We start from the raw sequence: 22,636 nt of genomic DNA on the forward strand, positions 1-22,636 counted from the left end.
TAAGAGTTTAATCTACCAGTTAGCCCCGTCGCATCGCATATGTCAGAGGAAAGAGTGATGTGATTGGTTTAAGCTTCGTCACAGCCTTTTCTGGCTTCGACCAGTAGCAAACTGAGGCATTTCAGGGAGGCGGGTCAACCACGGGCTCTGGGAAACGGTTGAGCTTAATATCTTGGCCAGACCAATAGCTCGTAGAGCTTTGAAGTCGCGTTAGCCAGGCTACACCGTGCCACCCAATAATAATAATTTCAAGTTATATACTGCCTTTATCATACCCAAGGTCGCTTAACAATTAGGGAAGGAAGGAAAAAAAAAAGTTCATCAAAAGAGGGTCCGGATGTAATTCCAACGGCATAGCTACCACAGTCCCACCAAAAGGTGCACGAAGATAAATCCCACACCACCTGTACAGCTGCCATGATGCCGCCAAATAACATCGCTTGGAACACTGTGCCAAGCACAGAAGCACCGCCGCACAGAGTGCTGGACAACACTGATGTCAAAAGAGCAACAAGCTCACTACAGTCCACAGTGAGGAGCACAGACATCACCCACAGTGGACCAAGGCCTGAAGGGAACCAACGTCCAAAACTGGGTCTGGAGCTACACTATAACCAGCTGACAAAACATTCGAACAAAAAACAAATGTCAAACTATACAAACACAAAAAGAAAAACAAAGGGAAGAAAAAAGACCCCTCCTCAAAACGCTCCAGTGAGAAGTGGCAGCCAAAATGTGCACGGTGTACTCTCAACCAGAAATGGAAACTAAAAAACCCCACATTAATTACTGCAGTAATTATCCAATCAAATGTTCTTAAATATTTCCTTGTTTAAATCCAAACAGTGACTTTTTTTGGCCAGGCAGTGTATCAAATCAAAGTCCCTCCTGTGCCAGGACCTGGTCTTCCCAGGCAGTCTCATCCCAGCACTAACCAGGCCCTGAATGCGCGTTGGGTGGTGCTGAGCTCCACTTTTATAATCCTTGACCTCTTGCCTATACAGCTAGGAATACAGTGGGGTGTGTGTGGTTTTTTTCTGGTAACCGCGAGAGCTTGACTCCCCACTCGCATCTGTATGGCAGTGTGCCTTGCCAGACAGCAGTAGACCATTTTTATGATGGTGTTTGGTATGACCCGACTGCAAGTAGAACTTATCATCTCCTGGTTGAGAGGCGGACATGCTAACCACTAGGCCAACTCATGGTTGGCAGTGTATATATATTTTATATATATTCTGTTTTAGTTCTTGTAATTTCTTATGTGCTACAGACAAAGTGCTGACACACACACACACACACACACACACACACACACACACACACACACACACACACACACACAGCTCTCAGAAGTTTATCTGACTCGCCTGCCTGCTGTTCTGTTCCCATGAAAGTGATACACATGTCCTTTAAAAAGAGCAAATGGAGCTCCAGACTATTACAGATCACATTACAGCAGGGTAAAGAGACACGGAGAGGACAAAGAGCTTTCAGAGAAACGTCTTGGCATGGCCGTTAACTGCTCAAGTGACCTACACATGAATATGTGAATGAAAAAGTGCTGACATTTTATTCCACCACCGTTTGTACTGGAGCAGAAAACCACTACGCCGCTGTTGAGTTCTGGGTTGTGATTGGTCAGAAGGTGTTAATTAATTTTCGACAGTAACACATCTGTGAATCACAATGCACTCATTCTAATACTTTGTTTCCATAGCAATAGCTCATCCACAGGGATGTGGCATGCCACATAAACTGTTTACACACATTTTAATCCTTGACATTGTGAAGTTATTTGTAATTTATGTATCGTTTCTGGAAGGAGTCTCCAGTGTCAACACTGTGTAACAGTCAGAGGTGAAGCTGGAACTGTAAGCTGTGCAACACATTCAGGACAGAGGAGTTTACACTGCTTTATGGCTCCTCAGGAACAGGATGAGCTGAGTGAGGGTTACCTGTTACCTGTCCTCCTCATGCCTGGTGGCACATAGGGCCTTCACATCGCTTTTCCACTTTTCCCTGTTCGCTGCCTTTGACCGCACCTCCTCCCAGGTCCTCCACCCTGCCTCGCCTCTGTCCTTCTCCACAGTCCTTCACCATGTTGTTTTTGGTCTTCCCTGTTTCCTTTTGCCTTCTGGTGCCCAGGTCAATGCTACGTTGCAGTCGTTCTCTCTATCCTGCCTCAACACGTGTCCAATCATTTTCCATCGCCTCCTCTTCACTTCACAGCTCAATTGCTGTATGCCTGCTCTTCTCCGCACCTCTTTGTTCGTCACATGGTCTTCCCAGCAAATCTTCAGGATCCTTCTCAAGCACTTCTGTTGGAATACGTCTAACATTTTTTCATCCTCCTTATTCATCTTCCAAGTCTCACAACCGTACAACAAAACCGAAAGTACCAACGACTTGTAGAGTTTTATCTTTGTTCTTCTCATGATCTTCTCTGAGTTCCATATTTTTTTTTTATACATTTTTTATTGAGGGTTACATTAAATATCCATAGATAACATACACATGGCCCTCAGAAAATAACTGGCAAAGATGAAATTAACACTATCAAAAGGTAAATAAAATTAAATAAAATATTCTAGCTATTTAAAAACAATTCTAAGAGTGATACAATTCTAAAAAAATGATGTCATACTCAGCCTTCGGCTGAACTCGATGGGCGATTTACACAACTTCATGTCACGCGGTAAACTGTTCCACAATTTCGCCGCACTAAACCTAAATGATTTCTGACCAAATGATTGTCTGCATTTTGGGAGAATTACATTACAGCTACTGTTCCTGGTGTTCTTTTGATGAATCTGGTTATAAACTTTGAACTTTTCGCTGATGTAACCAGGCGCCTGACCGTTCAAGGCTTTGAACACCAACTTCACTTTAGCGTGTGCGACTTTTTCTTTGAAAGGGACGATATTCAGCTCATCAAATAGGGCCTTCGATGGTGCATCCCATTGAGCATCCAGAATAATCCGCGCAGCTCGCTTTTGTAGACGTAGCATGGTGTCACTGATACTCGCTGAAGAATCTCCCCACACTACCGCACCATAGTCCATGACAGGCTGGATCACAGCATTATAATAACTAATTCTTGCTCTTTTATTTAGAAATTTTCTTGTCCACTTTAACAAACCCAGTCTCTTGGATATCTTTGCAGCCGTTTTCCATATACGTTTCAGCCTAGTGTACGCACTCCTTGCTTTCAATAACCTATTTCTGAGATCCTTCATCCCCCCACCCTCTCTGCAGACTTTTGCTCCCAAGTAAGTAAATTCGCTGACATCTTCGATCTCGGGCGGCACGGTGGTGTAGTGGTTAGCGCTGTCGCCTCACAGCAAGAAGGTCCTGGGTTCGAGCCCCGTGGCCGGCGAGGGCCTTTCTGTGCGGAGTTTGCATGTTCTCCCCGTGTCCGCGTGGGTTTCCTCCGGGTGCTCCGGTTTCCCCCACAGTCCAAAGACATGCAGGTTAGGTTAACTGGTGACTCTAAATTGAGCGTAGGTGTGAATGTGAGTGTGAATGGTTGTCTGTGTCTATGTGTCAGCCCTGTGATGACCTGGCAACTTGTCCAGGGTGAACCCCGCCTTTCGCCCGTAGTCAGCTGGGATAGGCTCCAGCTCGCCTGCGACCCTGTAGAACAGGATAAAGCGGCTACAGATAATGAGATGAGATCTTCAATCTCCTTTCCATTGATTGTAATCTTTTCATGTTGCTTTGCGTTTATCCTCAACATCTGTTTTGTCCCAATTTATCCTTAATCCCAGAGCTGAGTGAGGGACCCACTGTTTATACGGCCAGTGAGAACAGGAACTAACCAGTTTCATGAATGATAAATATCACTATCGATGGATACAAAGTGTAGTTGTTCTTTGATAAATAATAAAAATTGTAATTGTTGGTAAATTGCTTTGTTGTGCTGTAAGAGGAATAAAACTCCAGAGCATTTTTATTAAACGTATCATACACTTACAAACATTTCTGATCAGAGTACGACATAAACCACCAAACCCACTGAGTCGACATTTTAACTCTCCTGTTCTGAAGTGATCAGTGCCACGCCCTGCACACCAACAACTTTAAAGCGTCTCTCTGTAGTACTGATCCTCATGACTCGAGTGTAGAGGTTGCGTTAGTGTTCACTATATTTATATTACAGCTTTATTCACTGGAAATGGTTCCAAATCTAAATCTAACCACATCATCTTCCCTCTCACTAATTCATACAGAAGGGCCAAGTTCCAGAAAAGCACTGCAGTGCAAAGATATCGTTAAACTCATCACATGACAGAAAAGGAACCCTGTCTAACTGTCTCTATCAGATAACATCCTGTTAAGCGTACGACTCCTTTTGGATGATTATTCCAGACCCATCGCTGACTCGTTCAATCTGATGGAAAGATGAACGAGTGCCACACATTAATACTCGAGCTAAAGCATCGTGCTGCGCTCTATTAGTTTATGATTAAAGTGTAAATCATTTATGAGTCAATATTTGTGTAAACTTCAGACAGGAAGTCTCTGTAACAGCGATAAAGAAAACACAAGAAGCAAAATCATGACGGTGGAGACAAACCTGTTCCATATCTGCATTTTCCATCAAATCATTTATATAAAATAATTTACCTTATTTATGAGTGGAATTGTTATTGACTTTTTGTAGCCATATGTATGATGTTTGAGACAAAATAATGACATCATGCCATGGGTCTGATTATTAAAGTGTTTAATCATGTATTAAAAAAAGAAAAAAACCTCTAAAGACACTCGGGTCGTTCTCATGATCAGCAATGGCTTTGGTTCAGACATAAAAAACGCTCTGGCATTTTTTACACGCTCACTTTGGTTGTAAGACGAGTACACACACACACACACACACACACACACACACACACACACACACACACACACACACACACACAGAGTATAATATAGAAACAGGCTGTGCGAGTGTGCACGGTGATTAAAGCTGCGTGCGGTGTGTTGATGTGGTAAATGCTGTTGTTCTCTTCAGTTCTTTTCTTTGTGAAGACTTTAATGCATTACACACTCCGCTTTTGTCGCATTTACACACAGAGTGTGTGCTTAGCTCTACACACTTCAAACACACATATACACTCAATGTTCTAAAAGATGACATCACCAAACCATCCATCCATTATCTGTAGCTGCTTATCCTGTTACCAAACCATTACAACACAAACACTGTCTTACAGCTGTGAGCACAAACTGCCACAACAGCTGGAAACATCAGTGTCACTTTTGAACATTAATGACATTCACATCATGGAACGGATGAAGAGCTGCGTACTGAGGACTTTTTACAAAAAGTTACAGGTGGAGCTTTGTCTTTTAAAAGAAATCCACCGACACAATCTGTAATCATCACCACTTAAACTTCAGAAATAATAACAAGTTTAAATCTACTGACCTGTGAGATCATCCAGGAACCATGAACAGAGCCATCCTTCACTGATTTAAAACAAAAACACCAAGAGATGAGCTTTCTGAGAGTATTCTTCTCTGTTATTCCACTCGTATTTTTCTGAAGCAGTTTTAATCATAGAAATATATTGTTATTGTTATTAATAAGAAGACAGCAGTCATTTATTTATCATTTTTTGGCTCAGTTGTTCAGGAGTCATCAGTCGGTGTTCAACTGAAGTCAAGGATGCTCTTCATGAGGTCAGTTTCTGTTACACTCGCTATTAATATGTGTTTCAAAAATTAAATTGAATAGAATTTTATATGGGCGGCACGGTGGTGTAGTGGTTAGCGCTGTCGCCTCACAGCAAGAAGGTTCTGGGTTCGAGCCCCGGGGCCGGCGAGGGCCTTTCTGTGTGGAGTTTGCATGTTCTCCCCGTGTCCGCGTGGGTTTCCTCCGGGTGCTCCGGTTTCCCCCACAGTCCAAAGACATGCAGGTTAGGTTAACTGGTGACTCTAAATTGAGCGTAGGTGTGAGTGTGAATGGTTGTCTGTGTCTGTGTGTCAGCCCTGTGATGACCTGGCGACTTGTCCAGGGTGAACCCCGCCTTTCGCCCGTAGTCAGCTGGGATAGGATCCAGCTCGCCTGCGACCCTGTAGAACAGGATAAAGCGGCTACAGATAATGAGATGAGATGAGAATTTTATATTCGATTCACCTGCATTGGGAAAACTGAGCCGAGTGTAAGGCGATAAAATTCACCACTGTCTTTAGACATTTTAACCGAGTAAATATTTTTTTACAAATGCAGTTCATGTCAAAGCCACCGACTCTTTTTACACTAAACACGGGCCTGAGATGGACCTCGATTAAACCTGACTGAGAAACGTGTTGCTGATTCCTCCTCACGCACATTCTCATGCCTCTGAGTTTTTATGAAACTCTGCCTGACAGCTCATCTTTTTCAGGTGAACAGATAACGGTAGAATAGTTTTACACGAGTTTCCTTAAAGTTAGCGTGATTTGAGTCAGTGGGCCATCCCCAAAAAACTCAAATGTAGCAGCTCTCAGACAAGCTGGCAGGCAAATCCAAACCGCGAGACAAACACAGGATCAGTGACCAGGTGAAGGTCAGGTGATGTACGGAGAGTATAAACTGAAAGACAAGGAAACCAGAAACAAGACCAAAGCCAGATGGATACTCGGTATAAGGCTGAGTAACAACTGGTACAGAATACAGAGCGTATCCTCAGCACCGGGCGGGCGAGTGCACCGAGAGTCCTTACATACTGTGAGACTGAAACTGAGTCCAGGTGTGAATGATGATTATTCAGATGAGTTTGATCAGCTGTGATGGGAATTGGAGCCCTTGGTCGTGTTGTAGAACTCGAGACCGGTCTCACAGACCACTTCTTGAAGCTCCCGTTCTTGTCTTGGAATCGACCCAATTTTTACTCGGTCTTGTCTCAGATATAGAGGACTCAGGATTTTATTTCAAGACCGGTCAAGACCACACTCAAAAAAATAACTTGCTCAGTGAACGTAATAAAATTATGGAAAGTATTTCCACCCAAGTAAAATGCGTTAACTTAGCCAGAAACAATTTTGTTGAGTGACCTAAATGTCAACCGTTACATGTTAGACTTAGGTTCATGTAACAGACACCCATGTTGGTTTTTTTGAGTGCTCACCTGTGGGGATTTCACTAAATTACCTGTACACTGTCTGATTTATTTGTTAACATTGTTACTGTGATTGGATGTAAAACTTCCTGCTTCAAATGAAACCAGTAATGTGACTCACTGCTAATTTGAAATTTTTCTTCCTGTTAATGGCTGTCACCCCTCCCTCACCCCCCTTCACACCCACTGGTCTGGCCCTGGTCGTGACTCGGTCTTGCCCTGCCTTGGTCTCGGTCTTGACTTGATCTCAACCCCTTCAGAGTCTTGGTCTTGATACACTCTGGTCTCGATTTCATTGGTCTCGGCTCCAGCACTAGTAGCCATGTTGGTTGGCTGTGTGGTGTTATGGGTAATGTAGTTGGATGCTGAATATGATGTAAACATGACTGAAAGTTTATTCTTTACACCACATCACTGTGAAATCATATATCCATAAGGAGATTTTTATTCAGTATTTATGGAACGAGTCTCCAGCGACTCCAGGTGAAGCTGGAACTTTAAGTTTTCTGACATCTTCAGGACAGACGAGTTTACACTTTTTCTTCTTCTTTGTGGTTTCTCAGTAACATGATGGAACAATCTGTGCTTTTTTTGTCTTATTAACTTCAGTAGAGAGAAAATAAATAGACGCAGGCAAGGGAACGACTGTTTATAGCTGCTGTAATGTCAGTGACAACAGGAAGTAACTCGTTCCACAACATTAAATAGAGCTATAAAGGGATAAAAAGTACACTGTTGTTTAATTGCTGTTGTATAAGAGGAATAAAACACTTGCTGTTACAGTAAAACCTTTTGGAGGTAGCAGTAACTCCCCTCCCTGTCGCTGATTATTTTCTTGTAACAGCACCGCACACACAGTTTTATTCTTTACATCATCACTTGAGAGATTGCTGAGTGATTTTATTAAATATGAGAATTTATTACTGTATTTCTTAAAATGTTATAAATTTATTCTTAACATTACATTTGGGGCGGCACGGTGGTGTAGTGGTTAGCGCTGTCGCCTCACAGCAAGAAGGTCCTGGGTTCGAGCCCCGGGGCCGGCGAGGGCCTTTCTGTGTGGAGATTGCATGTTGTCCCCGTGTCCGCGTGGGTTTCCTCCGGGTGCTCCGGTTTCCCCCACAGTCCAAAGACATGCAGGTTAGGTTAACTGGTGACTCTAAATTGAGCGTAGGTGTGAATGTGAGTGTGAATGGTTGTCTGTGTCTATGTGTCAGCCCTGTGATGACCTGGCGACTTGTCCAGGGTGAACTCCGCCTTTCGCCCGTAGTCAGCTGGGATAGGATCCAGCTCGCCCGCGGCCCTGTAGAAGGATAAAGCGGCTACAGATAATGAGATGAGACATTACATTTTTTTTCATATAGCCTGAGAGATAAGAAAAGTGAGGGAAGGTTCAGGGGAATGGAATGTTGATGTTCTGGTCCTGATAGCTCAGTGAGAGCAGCGAGTCACACCAGTTCTGTCAGGAACTCTGTTCAGGAACTGGTACTTCCTCATCCAGATGACATCATCGTGTTCAATTCCAAAAAACGGACTGGCTGTGATTGACATGGCAAGTCTAACGCAGTGCTGAGTGTGGCTCTGGACCTGCGATTTTTCTTCATAATTTAGCAACACATTTGTGGAAAATCTCTTATACAGTCTTTAAAAAAATCTAGCTCGCTGTTTCCATATTTTCCAGTCACTTATCAGGAACGAACTAATTGCTGTATTAAAATAATGAGTTTATGAGTTTCAGTGGAATCCACAGTCATGTTTCAGTAGTAACTCACTTTTGTGTCCTCCATCAACGGCTAATTAGCCTCATTGCTATCACAGTGTTAATGAGTAACTATCAAACACTAGAGCTTTGGTTGACCACGAGAGTCCCGGAACATCAAACAAATTAAAGTTAGATTTAATCTAAAAGAACAGAACAGTGCAGTTATCTGAAAACCTAAAGGCCAAACAGCTCAGTATAATCTTTATAAAGAACCCGTGAGAACCCTGTGGGTTCTATTGGTGGTGTACAGTACAGCTCCTGTGGCATCTTATTTAAGACCTTATTTTATTGTTCTGTTGTTGATTTCTCTGTCCAGCTGGCAGTCATCTGAGACAGTTCCTCCAAGATAGCAGAATGTGGATGACACTGTAAGGGGGGTGTTATCCAGTGTCACTGGAGGGGGCTCATGGCAGAGCTGATGAAGAACCTCTGTCTTTTTCTTGCTGACAGTGAGACCCTGCTTTTGACAGGAGGAGTTCAGATTGTTGGTGAGATTTTGGAGGGCCTGGGCTTTGTGACTTGCAAAGCCAGCGTCATCAGCATAGAGAAGCTCACTAACAATAGTTATACTAGCTAATTTTGTTCATAGGCGCCACAGATTGAAGAGGTCGCCATTCAGATGATATCTTATTCCTATCCTGTCCTCTGGTGGTAGATCTTTAGTGGCATGTCTGACAACAAAAGCAAAGAACAGCACCAACAGGGAGCATCCTTGCCATAGACCACTGTTGACATCAAATTCATCTGTGCTGTTGCCTTCAACTAGTACAGTTGCCCTCATACCTTGGTGGAAGCTTTTGATGATCTTCACTATCTTGGTTGGAATGCCAATCTTAAGCAGAAGTTCCCACATTAGCTCTCTATTTATGGTATCGAAGGCTTTGACCAGGTCAATGAGCATGATCTTCAAATCATTGAAATCCAAAGTATGGGACAGAAACGGGCTCACAATCAAGACAAAGCTGTTAGTGTACCATGCTATCATAACACCCACACTTGAGACATGGGCTACACATACGTGCCACTTGCAGAAGGTTGAGCATTTCCAGCAGCGATGTCTTCGTCAGCTTCTCGGCATTAGATGGCAAAATCATGTGACAAACACTGAAATACAGAACTGGATGGGCACAACACCAACAAAAATAACCGTGAGGAAAAGTAGACTACGTTGGCTTGGGCATGTTTGCCGCATGCCAGACAACCATTTGCCTAAAATTATCTTGTTTGGTGAGTTAGTCAATGGTAACAGAAAAAGAGGCAGACCACACAAATGCCGGAAAGATTGTGTCAAGGAAGATCTCAAGCTGTTCCATATGGAGCAAGATTGGTACAATGCAACCCAGGATGGAGTCAGATGGTGGCACCTCCTCCACCGAGGCAGTTTGTTGGCCACATCAACGCTTGCATAGCGCGCACGAGAAAGATGCGAAAGTCGCCACCAGAGGCAGAGGGAGAGACGAAATGTTCAAGGTCTCCTTCATCTATCTCAATGGGGATACATACATTTTATTGTTATATTAGTTAATTTATACATTGATTATAACTAACAGGATAATGAGCTTTTTAAACACATTAAAACAGTAGAGATGTTTAGTAGAGATGTTTAGAGAGATGGGCCTTAATAGTTCCTGATGGTCTGTAATGGTTCCTGAAGGTCTGTAATGGTTGCTGATGGTCTGTAATGGTTGCTGATGGTCTGTAATGGTTCCTGAAGGTCTGTAATGGTTGCTGATGGTCTGTAATGGTTGCTGATGGTCTGTAATGGTTCCTGATGGTCTGCAATGGTAGCTGAAGGTTGGTAATGATTCTTGATGGTCTGTAATGGTTCCTGATGGTTTATCTGACTATCTTCTGTTGTAATCATCTGTACATGAAATATGACCTGACTAGGTTCTGCAGTATCACTTATTTAATAGTAAGCAGAAAATTCCTGAAGGAAACCTTTCAGAATCTCATGGAAACCATTAAAGTAACAAAAATTCAGGTGGAAACCATTTTGAACTTCCAGACGGGGTTACACTGAGCTGCTTCTATGACAGAGTGAATGACACATAAGACAGTGTGACCTCACTGTGTGTGTGTGTGTGTGTGTGTGTGTGTGTGTGTGTGTGTGTGTGTGCGTGCGTGCGCGGGCACATTGGTAGCATTTTTTTGAAAGTATTTCACATAGTTTATGTCTGTGTTTTTATTAATGGTTGATTGTTTGTACAGTAAACCAAAAAAACCTGCAGTTCAAGACTGGTTACATTCCCCCCCCCACACACACACACAGAGGAATCATCAGATTTCTTTGGCTTTTCTTTGACAGTGTGAGATAATGGACAATTAAAACACACATACACAGAAAGCAGCAGGGCCGGTTTTACCCTAGTGCTGAAGTCAGCTGGTGTCCCTTTAACTCCTACTCACACACATCATTCACACTGTGAGAGTGTGTTTAATATTAAGTTACACAAAGGCAGCATGGTGGTGTAGCGGTTAGCGCTGTCGCCTCACAGCAAGAAGGTCCGGGTTCGAGCCCCGTGGCCGGCGAGGGCCTTTCTGTGCGGAGTTTGCATGTTCTCCCCGTGTCCGCGTGGGTTTCCTCCGGGTGCTCCGGTTTCCCCCACAGTCCAAAGACATGCAGGTTAGGTTAACTGGTGACTCTAAATTGAGCGTAGGTGTGAATGTGAGTGTGAATGGTTGTCTGTGTCTATGTGTCAGCCCTGTGATGACCTGGCGACTTGTCCAGGGTGTACCCCGCCTTTCGCCCGTAGTCAGCTGGGATAGGCTCGCCTGTGACCCTGCACAGGATAAGCGGCTACAGATAATGGATGGATTAATTTACACACACACTGTAGCTCCTGGTGGAACATTAACGTGGTGAGTATTAGCTCACTTTAGTGTTGTAGAGGAGCTGATACGACTGGACATGTTTAAATATGCAAACAGAGTGCGCACTCATTAAAGTGAGAAAAGAACACTTCCCTGTTCATCTCGATTGAACCTCATGATTGTGACCATCACTGAAACAGCGTTCAGTAAGACGTGAACACTGTGTGTGCTGCTGTAACAGGCAAACCATCAACAACACACTGCTGGGATGAAGTGGAATCACCGATACCATCCTGAACTTTTCCTCTAACAGCACATTCCCCAGTATTTTACTCCTCACACACCACAGCAGATTACCCAACAATTCTAGTCTTTATTTACTAAAGAACATGTCGTACTTGTATCTGTTTATAATTACAGACACGAGTGAGCAACAGTATAAGCGATAAACCGTCGTTCTCTCACCAGCCTCTCTTTATTCTCTCTCTGAAGTGTAAACTCCTCTGTCCTAAACACGTCACAAACAGTTACAGCTGCAGCTTCACCTCAGACTGTTACACAGTGCTGACACTGGAGACTCCTTCCAGAGACAACACACACACACACACACACACACACACACACACACACACACACACACACACACACACACACACACTTCTCCTTACAGAAAACTTCACCATGTCAATATTTACACGTCTGTAAATCGGTTCATGCGGAGCGTGTGCTGGACACACCCCTGTGAATGATCTGTTACTATAGAAACCATAAGGTATCAGAGCAAGTGCATTAATATAAACCTGCACTACTATCAGAGCTGCTGTTAGAGAGAATTAATCAACACCTGACGACCAATCAGAGTCCAGAACTCAGCAGCGCTGTGGGGTAAATGGAGTTTATTAACTCAGGTAATGGGAATAATAACAGTCTCTCGCTTTCTCTCTCTCTGTATCTCTCTTTCTCTCTCTCTCTCTCTCTCTCTCTTGTTTACGGGGACTTTGCTCTGCGGCTGTGTCCTACTTTGCATGTGTGACTTCAGTCCTTTGGGAAAAGCTCTCCGTAACAACGCAGCAGGTGCTTAGCATCAGCACTAACTCACACGGCTCGCTTTACATTCAGTGCTCTCCTGGAATTTTACACTCGTACACTTTTTATTGTACAAAAACAATAATGCAGACACCAGGGCTCCATTATTTTGTCTGTATAAGGCAAAGTAAAACATGTCCTGACTCTTTAGCACAGATATTTTTACAAGCTTATTACAGGAAACTTGGACTTGTTCGGAAAAAAAAAAAAAAGAAACTGTACAAGCAGAGGTCAAAGGTGAGCCGTTACCAAGGCAATAAGGTGGGCAGGCAGAGAAAGGCTTACCTTTGAGTTTGGCACTGTACTCGGTCTTATCGGACTGACTCCTGCGCACCAGGGTGTTGATGCTGACGTCCCCTTTACTCGAGTCATCATCCACGATGGTGTCTGTTCTCCTCCTCTCCAGGTACCTGAGAAAGGGCCTTCTCTTAATCCTCCTGTCCTTCTCTTTCTTCTCCTCTTTTTCATTCTCTCTGTCATTCCCTTCACATTCCTTAGGATCCATTCCTTGGTCGACCACCCTCCCCCGAACGAAAGGGGGAGTGAGAGAGAGATAGACAGTGACAGAGAGAGAGAGACAGAGAGAAGAGGAACAGGTGCAGCTCTCCTGTTGCTACTGTGTACACTTGCTCTCTTTGCACACCGCTGGCCCCGCCCACTCTGACTTACCTGGCTCAGGAGAAACCATAAAACCCGCCCACTGTACACCTGCTCACTGCAGAGAGAGAGAGAGAGAGAGAGAGGGGAAGGTGGTGCAAACCCTTTCTCTCATTTTCGCTCTTTTCTGTATTACTGTCTCACCATTAAACAGAAGGACATGTAGAAATGGGGAGAGGGAATGACAGTGACAGGAGAGAGAGAGAGAGAGAGAGAGAGAGCAATATTACAATCTTACTTTGATAGCAAATATTGTCATGGAAACACCATGAAATATAAACTGATAGAGACGGAACAAAAAAACCTCCACCTCCACCTGCTTGGAAGAAAGAATGAAAGCAAGGGAGCAAAGGAAAGACAAAAACACCGAGACAAGAATAGATAGATAGATAGATAGATAGATAGATAGATAGATAGATAGATAGATAGATAGATAGATAGATAGAGCACCCTCCACAATTATTGGCCCCCCTTGTAAACATTAGTAAAAGGATTAGAACACATCCACCTTTTGGTGAAGTTGCTTCATCTCACACTGAAAAAAATGAGAAAAATCCAACCTTTAATTGAAATAAATGTATTCAGAGAAAATCCCCCGTCTACAGTTCTCTTTACAGTGCCAAACTCAAAGGTAAGCCTTACCCAGAACTTTACTTGTATTGCTCTGGAGGGAGTTCTGTTGGCACCAGTCCACAAAGTTCCTTGTCAGTTCTCTGTACTTACTACAGAGAACTGACAAGGAACTTTGTGGACTGGTGCCAACGGAACTCCCTCAAGCTGTAATCCATGACTTCCTGATTGGGGAACAAATATGAGGCGACACAGAGGCCAAATTCCCTCAACATCAAGATGGGAAAGATAAGAGACACACAAACCACATGAGGGAGAAGTGTGTTGACCTTCATAAGTCAGGGAATGGGGATACAAAATATCTGCTTGCCTGAAATGTCCATTTCTACTGTTAGGGCAAAAATAAAAAAGTGGACACCAACTGGAACTGTTACAAACTCACCTGGAAGAGGAGATGAGTTTATTTTACCCCCACGTACAGTGAGGAGGGTAAGAGAGGCAAAAAAAAAAAATCCCCAAGGATCACTTTTGGTGAATTACAAGAAAAAATAAAATCTTGGGGTTTCCGAGTCTCCAAAACCCCCATTAGACTCCACCTCCATGCCAACAGATTATTTGAAAGGTTCCAGAAAAAAGTCTTTCCTGTCAGCTAACCACAAACGTAAGCACCTGAAGTTTGTGAAACGCTACGACAACTTTGACTGGAACCGTGTTCTCTGGTCTGATATATGTATATATATGATATATAGTATATGTGTGTCTCCTGAATGTGTCTCTTGGATGAAAATTCAGTATATCACACACTATGGCCTTCACAATCATCACATCCCGATTCAACTGAACACCTATGGGGGATGTTTTTAAAGTGATGTGTTAGACAGCACCCTATATCTCTATAACTCAGGGAAGATCTTTTGAAAGAAAAGTTCTCCATCATTCCAGTACATTTCCAAAGATCTGCCTTAAGGAGCATTGAAGTTGTTCTGGCAGATTGTGTTGGCCTAAACACTGTAGTACTATGCTTTATGTTTGGTTTTCCTTGACTTTGTTATTCATCACCATGCTACACCTGATCACTTTGCAATATCAACTGCTATGTTATATGTCATGGGTCATGTGTTCTGATTGCTCTCAGCCAATCAGAACACACTACTGACGTCATAAAGAAGAATGATACATGCCTTGAGAAAACAGGAGGATGTGAATGAGCACAAGACGAATTCAATCTAACAACAGAAGCTGTGAGTCAGTAGAAACAAACATCCCATAGATGCATGTGATCTAGCAAAGCAAACACACACACAGTGCACATGAAGTACACAGACACAATTTACACAGGGTAGGTCATGGCACATCTGAATTATTCCGGGGCCACATTTCATGATTAATAAAATCTTACTCAATGTTAAAAATAGGAGACATCAAATATCCTGACAGATTTCACCAGATCAAACAGAATGTCCTAACAGAATAAAACAAAACACACCATCAGATTAATATCACTAAACACAGACCGGTATTCCTGACTCTCACTGAGCCCTGACCAATGATCCCAACTCTCATTACACCCAGACCAATGATCTTAACTCCCTCTAAACCCAGACCAGTGATCCATGACATGGTGGCGTAGTGGTTAGCACTGTCGCCTCACAGCAAGAAGGTTCTGGGTTTGAGCCCAGCGGTGGACAGGGGCCTTTCTGTGTGGAGTTTGCATGCTCTCCCTATGTCTGTGTGGGTTTCCTCCAGGTGCTCTGGTTTCTCCCACAGTCCAAAGACATGCAGGTTAGGATAACATGGGGTGGCCCTGGGTTGAAGTGCCCTTGAGCAAGGCACCTAACCCCCAATTGCTCCCCGGGCTCTGTAGCATAGCTGCCCACTGCTCTGTGTGCGTGTGTGTGTGTGTGTGTGTGTGTATGTGTGTGTGTTCACTGCTTCAGATGGGTTAAATGCAGAGGATGAATTTCACTGTGCTTGAGTGTGCATGTGACAAATAAAAGCTTCTTCTTCTTCCTCCTCCCTGACCACTGATCTTGACTCCCTCTAAACCCTTACCAATGATCCTGCCCAATATGTCTTGACCAATGTTCCTGACTCTCATGAAGACCTGACCAATGATGCTGACTCTGACTACACCAGACCAATTATCTTGCTATATCATGACCAACAGTCCTGACTAAGTCCAGACCAATGATCCTGTCTCTAAATTCTGATCAATGATCACAACTGTCCCTAAGCCCTGACCAATGATCCTGACTCTCACTACACCCAGAGCAATGATCTTCACACTTACTAAATCTTGACCAATGATTTTGAATCTTGTTAATCCCTGACCAATAATACCACCACTTTTAATGGGAAAATTGAAAAAAAAAATCTGCTATACCTTCATTCCTACGCCCACTCCTGCACTACACACTCAGGATTCCTCTTCTCTTCCATTGGCACATTTTTCTAATCTAGCAGCAGAAAAGATCCAGCAAATCATCTTGTCCTGCAATCCTACCACCTGCCCATTAGATCCAATTCCTTCCATAATGCTCCAGACCGTCTTACAAGACCTCCTCCCCTTCATCATTACTATCATCATTAGCTCCAGAACATCTGGTCATGTACCAACTGGATTCAAAGTGGCAAGGGTTATTCCCATCCTGAAGAAACTCCCTCCGGATCCCTCAGACATCAGCAACTACTGACTGGTATCACTTCTCTCTTTTCTTTCTAAAATCCTCAAATGCAGCATCTAAAATCAACTGTTTCTCCATTTCTCACAGAACAACCTCCAAGATCCTAACCAGTCTGACTTCAAATCAGCATATTCCACAGAGGCTGACCTTTTGGCTGTCACTGAGAAGCTACATGCTGCTAGATCAGCCAAATTGTCATCAGTCTTCATCCTCCTTGACCTTTCAGCATTGTTTGACACAGTAAACCACAAGGCTCTCTTGTCCAGCCTCATGAGTCTTGGGATTCACAGGGCAGCATGGCAATGGTTTGTGTCCTATCTGGAAGGTTAGTCATATCAGGTGATGTGGAAGGGATCCACATCTGCTCTACGCAGAAACTCCACTGGTGTCCCACAAGGCTCAGCACTTAGTCCTTTTCTGTTCTCTGTCTATACTCAATCACTTTGTGAGGTCGTATCCTCACATGGTTTTTCATACCACGTCTATGCAGATGACACTTGTCTTCCCCTTTTCTCCCTCATACACTCATGTTTCCACTCAGATCTTAACATGTCTGACAGATATCTCATCCTGCCTTGTAGATCATCAGCTGAAACTTAATCCCCGGTGACTAATCCGAATGTCAGGATCTTGTGATCTCCCTGGACCACTCTCTGATCTCAACTTCAGTCACTTGGGGTAACCATGGACAATCAATTGTCCTTTTCCTGTAGCACTGTTAATCTGATAAGTTCATGTTGATTTATCCTTTACAACACCAGAATGAATTGTCCATTTCTATCTGCATAAGCCAGTCAATGCTTGTTCAGTCCCTTATCTTTTTGAGACTGGATTACTGCAGCTAATTCCTGGCATGTCTGCCTCTGAGTGCCATTTCACCTCTGCAACTGATCCAGAATGCAACTGCGTGACTTGTTTTCAACCTTCCTAAGTTCTCCCACACCAGCCCATTGCTGCGCTCCCTCCACTGACTTCCTGTAGTTGCCTGTATTGGGTTAAAAACACTGATGCTTACCTACACAGCCAAAAATGGACCAGCACCCACTTACCTCAGAGCACTTATTACACCCCACACTGCACCATGCTCCCTCTAATACTCTCGCACTGCTCGACTAGTCCCACCATCTCTCAGGGTACAAGGAAGACCTACATCAAGACTCTTCTCTGTTCTGGGACCTAGGTGGTAGAATGAACTTCCCCTAGATGTCTGAACAGCTGAGTTACTGGCAGTCTTCAAATTGTGACATGGTGTCTGTCACTTTGGTGTCAGAGATACTGTTTACTGTCACACTGAGATTAATTGACAAATATATTTCATTGTTAGGGTTTTGCTGGGATTAAAACCCGGGTCGCTGGTGTGATAATCCAGCAAACCCCCAATAGGCCACCAGGGGGATGACTCAAATACAGAGGTGTGAGCCGAAAGTAGAGTATCAAAAAACAGTTTATTTACACTATATACAATCCAATGGAAAAAAACCAAAAAGAAAATCCAAAAGCTCAGAAGATAAACCAAAATAAAAATATCCAAAGGTTAAATGTCCAAAAACAAAAGGAAAGGCAAAATGCTGAATGCTCAGAAGATCAAAAAGGTACAAAGTCCAAAGAAAGCAAAAAAAAAAAAAAATCAAAACACAAGGGCACAGGCAAGATACATGAGACAGAGGAAACTAGCACAAGACAGCATAGCATAAAGACTCCGTGACAAGGGAACAAACAGAGGGGTATTTATACACAAAACAATTAAGGAACAGGGCGGGGCAGGAAACAGGCAATCAAGACAAACACAAAACACAGTGGCGGCCTCTAGAGGCCAAAACAAACATGACAAGATAAACATAACAACGGCCTCTAGAGGCCAAAAACAGTCCCAGTCCTAACAGGACCCCCCCCTCTAGGAGCGTCTCTTGACATTCCCAGGGCGATCCGGATGGGCTGAATGGAAGTCCCGACAAAGTCCTTTATCTAAAATGTCCTGGGCGGGGACCCAACAGCGTTCCTCAGGGCCATAGCCCTCCCAGTCTACCAGATATTGAAGCCCACCGCGGACCCGGCGGGAGTCAAGCAGGCGATGCACAGTGAACACAGTCTGACCCTGGAAGATGCGGGGGGGTGGGGGATTCCTAGGGGCAGGGGCATACGTGGATGTCAGTACGGGCCGCAACAGGGAAACATGGACTGTGGGGTTGATCCTCAGAGTCCGGGGCAACTGGAGCCGGTAGGCGACAGGGTTCACCTTGCACACCACCTTGAAGGGGCCAATGTAGCGAGGAGCAAGCTTGCGGTTCTCCACCCGCAGCGGAAGGTCCTTGGTGGACAGCCAAACCCGCTGCCCAGGGCGGAAAGCGTGGGCAGGTCTTCTATGGCGGTTGGCCTGAGTCTGGTTGGTTCTGGAGGTCTGGATGAGGGTCTTCCTGACCTTGCTCCAGGTCTTGCGACACTGTCTAACATATTGGTTGACCGAGGGCACCCCCGTGTCCTCCTCCTGGTCCGGGAACAGAGGTGGCTAGAACCCGAATTGGCACTGGAACGGCGACAGCTTGGTAGCCGATGACTGCAGGGTGTTGTGGGCGTACTCTGCCCATGGCAGCCAGGTGCTCCACGAAGTCGGGTTATCCATAGCCAGGCCTCGCAGGGTGATTTCCAGGTCCTGGTTGAGCCTCTCCGTCTGGCCATTAGACTGTGGGTGGAACCCAGAGGAGAGGCTGGCAGTGGCTCCGATGAGCTTGCAAAACCCGTGCCACACTCGGGAGGAGAACTGGGGCCCCCGGTCTGAGACGATATCCTGAGGGAGACCAAAGACTCGGAAGACGTGATTAAACATTAGTTTAGCAGTTTCAAGGGCAGAAGGGAGCTTGCACAGTGGTATAAAGCGGCAGGCCTTGGAGAATCTGTCTACTATGACCAAAATGACAGTGTTACCTTGTGACTCCGGGAGACCCGTGATGAAGTCAACTGCCATGTGGGACCAGGGACGCCGAGGAATGGTCAGAGGATGCAGGAGGCCCTGGGGATGCTGTTGTGGGTTCTTGCTTCTGGTACACACCTCGCAGGAAAGGATGAATGACCTCACTTCCTTCTCCATGCTTGGCCATCAGAAGCATCTTCTCAGGAAGTCCAGGGTCCTTCGAGCTCCCGGGTGGGCGGTGAGAGGGGATGAGTGACCCCACTGGAGAACCTTGGCCCGGGCTTGATGTGGGACGTACAAGAGACCCGGTGGCCCCGTCCCAGGACCGGGGTCCCGGCGTTGGGCTTGTTGGACGGTCTCCTCAATACCCCAGCGGACAGGGGCCACAATCCGGGACACAGGGATAATAGGCCCAACTTCGCTCTCCCTGTTGGTGGGAGCGAACAGCCTGGACAGCGCATCAGGTTTGGTGTTTTTTGGAGCCGGGGCGGTATGATAGGGTAAAGTCGAACCGACTGAAAAACAAGGCCCACCTAACCTGTCGTGGATTGAGTCTCTTTGCTTGCTGGAGGTACTCCAGGTTCTTGTGGTCTGTCCAGACCAAAAATGGATGTTGCGCTCCCTCCAGCCAGTGCCTCCACTCCTCAAGGGCCAGTTTAACTGCTAGCAGTTCTCGATCCCCCACGTCATACCGGGACTCCGCAGAACTCAGGCAGTGGGAGAAGTATGCGCAGGGGTGCAAACCTCCTTCCGAGCGTTGAGAGAGGACCGCGCCGACGCCGCTGTCCGAGGCGTCCACCTCGACGATGAAGGGTTGTGAAGGGTCCAGGAGGACCAGAATAGGTGCCGTGCAGAAGCGGTGCTTGAGGTCTTTGAACGCCTTTTCCGCCTGAGGAGACCAAACATACGATCCACCTGTCCCTTTGGTGAGGTCCGATATGGGCGCTGCTACAGAACTGAAGTTCCTGATAAACTTGCGGTAGAAGTTAGCAAATCCTAAGAACCGCTGAACCTCTTTGATGGACGTGGGGGTGGGTCAGTCCTGGACGGCCAGGGTCTTGGCTGGATCCATCTGGAGTTGGCCCGTCCATACAATAAAACCCAGAAAGGAGACCTCGGGAACATGAAATTCGCATTTCTGGGCCTTAGCGAACACATTGTTCTGTAGCAGCCTCTGGAGAACCTGGCGGACATGGTGGTGGTGCTCCTGCATGGTCTTGGAAAAGATTAGGATGTCATCGAGGTAGACAAAAACATACTGGGTAATCATGTCCCTTAAGACATCATTGATTAGGGCCTGAAAAACAGCTGGTGCGTTGGTGAGTCAGAAGGGCATCACCTGGTACTTGTAGTGCCCAGACGGGGTGTTAAAGGCAGTCTTCCACTCGTCTCCCTGTCGGACATGGATGAGGTGGTATGCGTTCGGTAAGTCCAATTTGGTGAAGACAGTGACGCCTTGGAGCAGATCGAACGCTGTGGACATCGGCGGAAGGGGGTAGCGGTTGCGTACAGTGATCTTGTTCAGACTCCTGTAATCAATACACGGCCGGAGCCCCCCATCCTTCTTGCCGACAAAGAAGAAGCCAGCACCAGCGGGTGAGGTGGATGGTCGAATGAACCCAGAAGCCAAGGCGTCCTTGATGTACTCCTCCATGGCCTTGCGTTCTGGCTGAGAGAGGGAAAACAGTCTGCCACGAGGAGGGGTAGTCCCAGGGAGCAAGTCAATGGCACAGTCGTAGGCACGGTGCGGAGGAAGAACGGCGGCCCTGCTCTTGCTGAAAACTCCCTTGAGATCCCAGTACTCTGTGGGAACTTGAGATAACTTGGTGAGATCAGGAGGCTTGGCAGGAGACACAGGAGAGCTAGAGAGCAGACAAGAGGCATGGCACGCAGGGCCCCATTCCACAACCTGGCTAGTTACCCAGTCTATGCGAGGGTTGTGGCAGGTAAGCCAAGGAAGGCCTAGAATCACTGGGAACTCTGGTGGAGGAATCATGTGCAGGGATATCTCTTCCTTGTGACCTTGAGACTGGAGAAAGACTGGAGAAGTAACTTGGGTGACTCTTCCATCACCTAACGCTTGGCCATCAAGGGCAGACACAGACAGTGGGACTTCAAGAGGTGCAGTTGGGACATTGATACTTTGGGCGAAGTTGACATCCATAAAGTTTCCAGCCGCCCTGGAGTCTAACAAGGCCTGACAAGAGTGGACGGACTCACCCCAGGAGATGGAGACCGGGATGTAGACTCCTTGGCCAGGGAGTTCAGGAGAGAGGGTAGGCCCCGTCACAACCCTCCCTCGGCTGGACGGGGCGGTCCTTTTCCTGAGAGCTCGGGACATGATGCTCGGAAATGGCCAGGCTTGCCACAGTATATGCAGCACTTGTCCCTCCTTCTGCGCTCCCTCTCAGCTGCGGAGAGACGAGTACTGCCAACTTGCATGGGCTCTGGACAGTCACTGGAGGAGGCAGATGGGCTCCAGGTCGAGGCAGTGAGGCCGGGGAAGCTCAGGACTTGGCGGTGCTCTCTAATCCTGTTGTCAAGATGAGTAGAATGTGAGATCAGAGTTTCGAGGTCACTTGGGCATCCGATAGAGGCCAGGCCGTCTTTGATAGGGTCAGACAAACCATGGTGAAAGGCTGAAACCAGGGCTGCTTCATTCCATCCGCTGACAGCTGCGAGCGTCCAGAACGCGATGGCGTAGTCCGTGATGCTTCCTTCTTGCCGGATGGACATGAGCTTCCTGGCTGCATCTTTACTGGTGTCTGCCTGATCGAAGACACGAAGCATCTCCTCCATAAACAACTTGAAATCAGAGCACTCAGGTCCCTGTCTCTGCCAAATGGCCATTGCCCAAGCCTTACCAGCTAACAAGGTTATCACAAAGGCAATCTTGTGGCGATCCATAGTGTAGGTGGTAGGCTGAAGCTCAAAGGTGTGTTGGCACTGGGTAAGGAACTTCCGGCACACCTCTGTGGTGCAGGAAGGCTGGGTTCGCGAGGTGAAGGAGACAGCGTGGCAGGAGGCACTGGAGCAGATGGTGGAGCAG

General features: G+C 45.8%; 1 protein-coding gene across 2 annotated transcripts in view; it reads right to left on the reverse strand.

Annotated features, from left to right (window-relative positions):
• The window catches only part of arhgef38 (Rho guanine nucleotide exchange factor (GEF) 38), a 31,997-nt gene extending 18,611 nt beyond the window's left edge, over positions 1-13,386 (reverse strand). The window contains exon 1 of one of the 2 annotated variants that reach the window (XM_060926649.1): positions 13,054-13,386. In XM_060926649.1, coding sequence (XP_060782632.1) covers positions 13,054-13,273 — 220 coding nt within the window. In that variant the 5' untranslated portion in view covers positions 13,274-13,386. Of the gene's footprint in view, positions 1-5,431; positions 5,507-13,053 lie in introns of those variants that run through there. The other variant, XM_060926650.1, reaches the window with a different exon arrangement.
• Between the last annotated feature and the right edge of the window lie 9,250 nt (positions 13,387-22,636).

This window comes from Neoarius graeffei, chromosome 7 (assembly GCF_027579695.1).
Source record: "Neoarius graeffei isolate fNeoGra1 chromosome 7, fNeoGra1.pri, whole genome shotgun sequence".
Taxonomy (NCBI): Eukaryota; Metazoa; Chordata; class Actinopteri; order Siluriformes; family Ariidae; genus Neoarius; species Neoarius graeffei.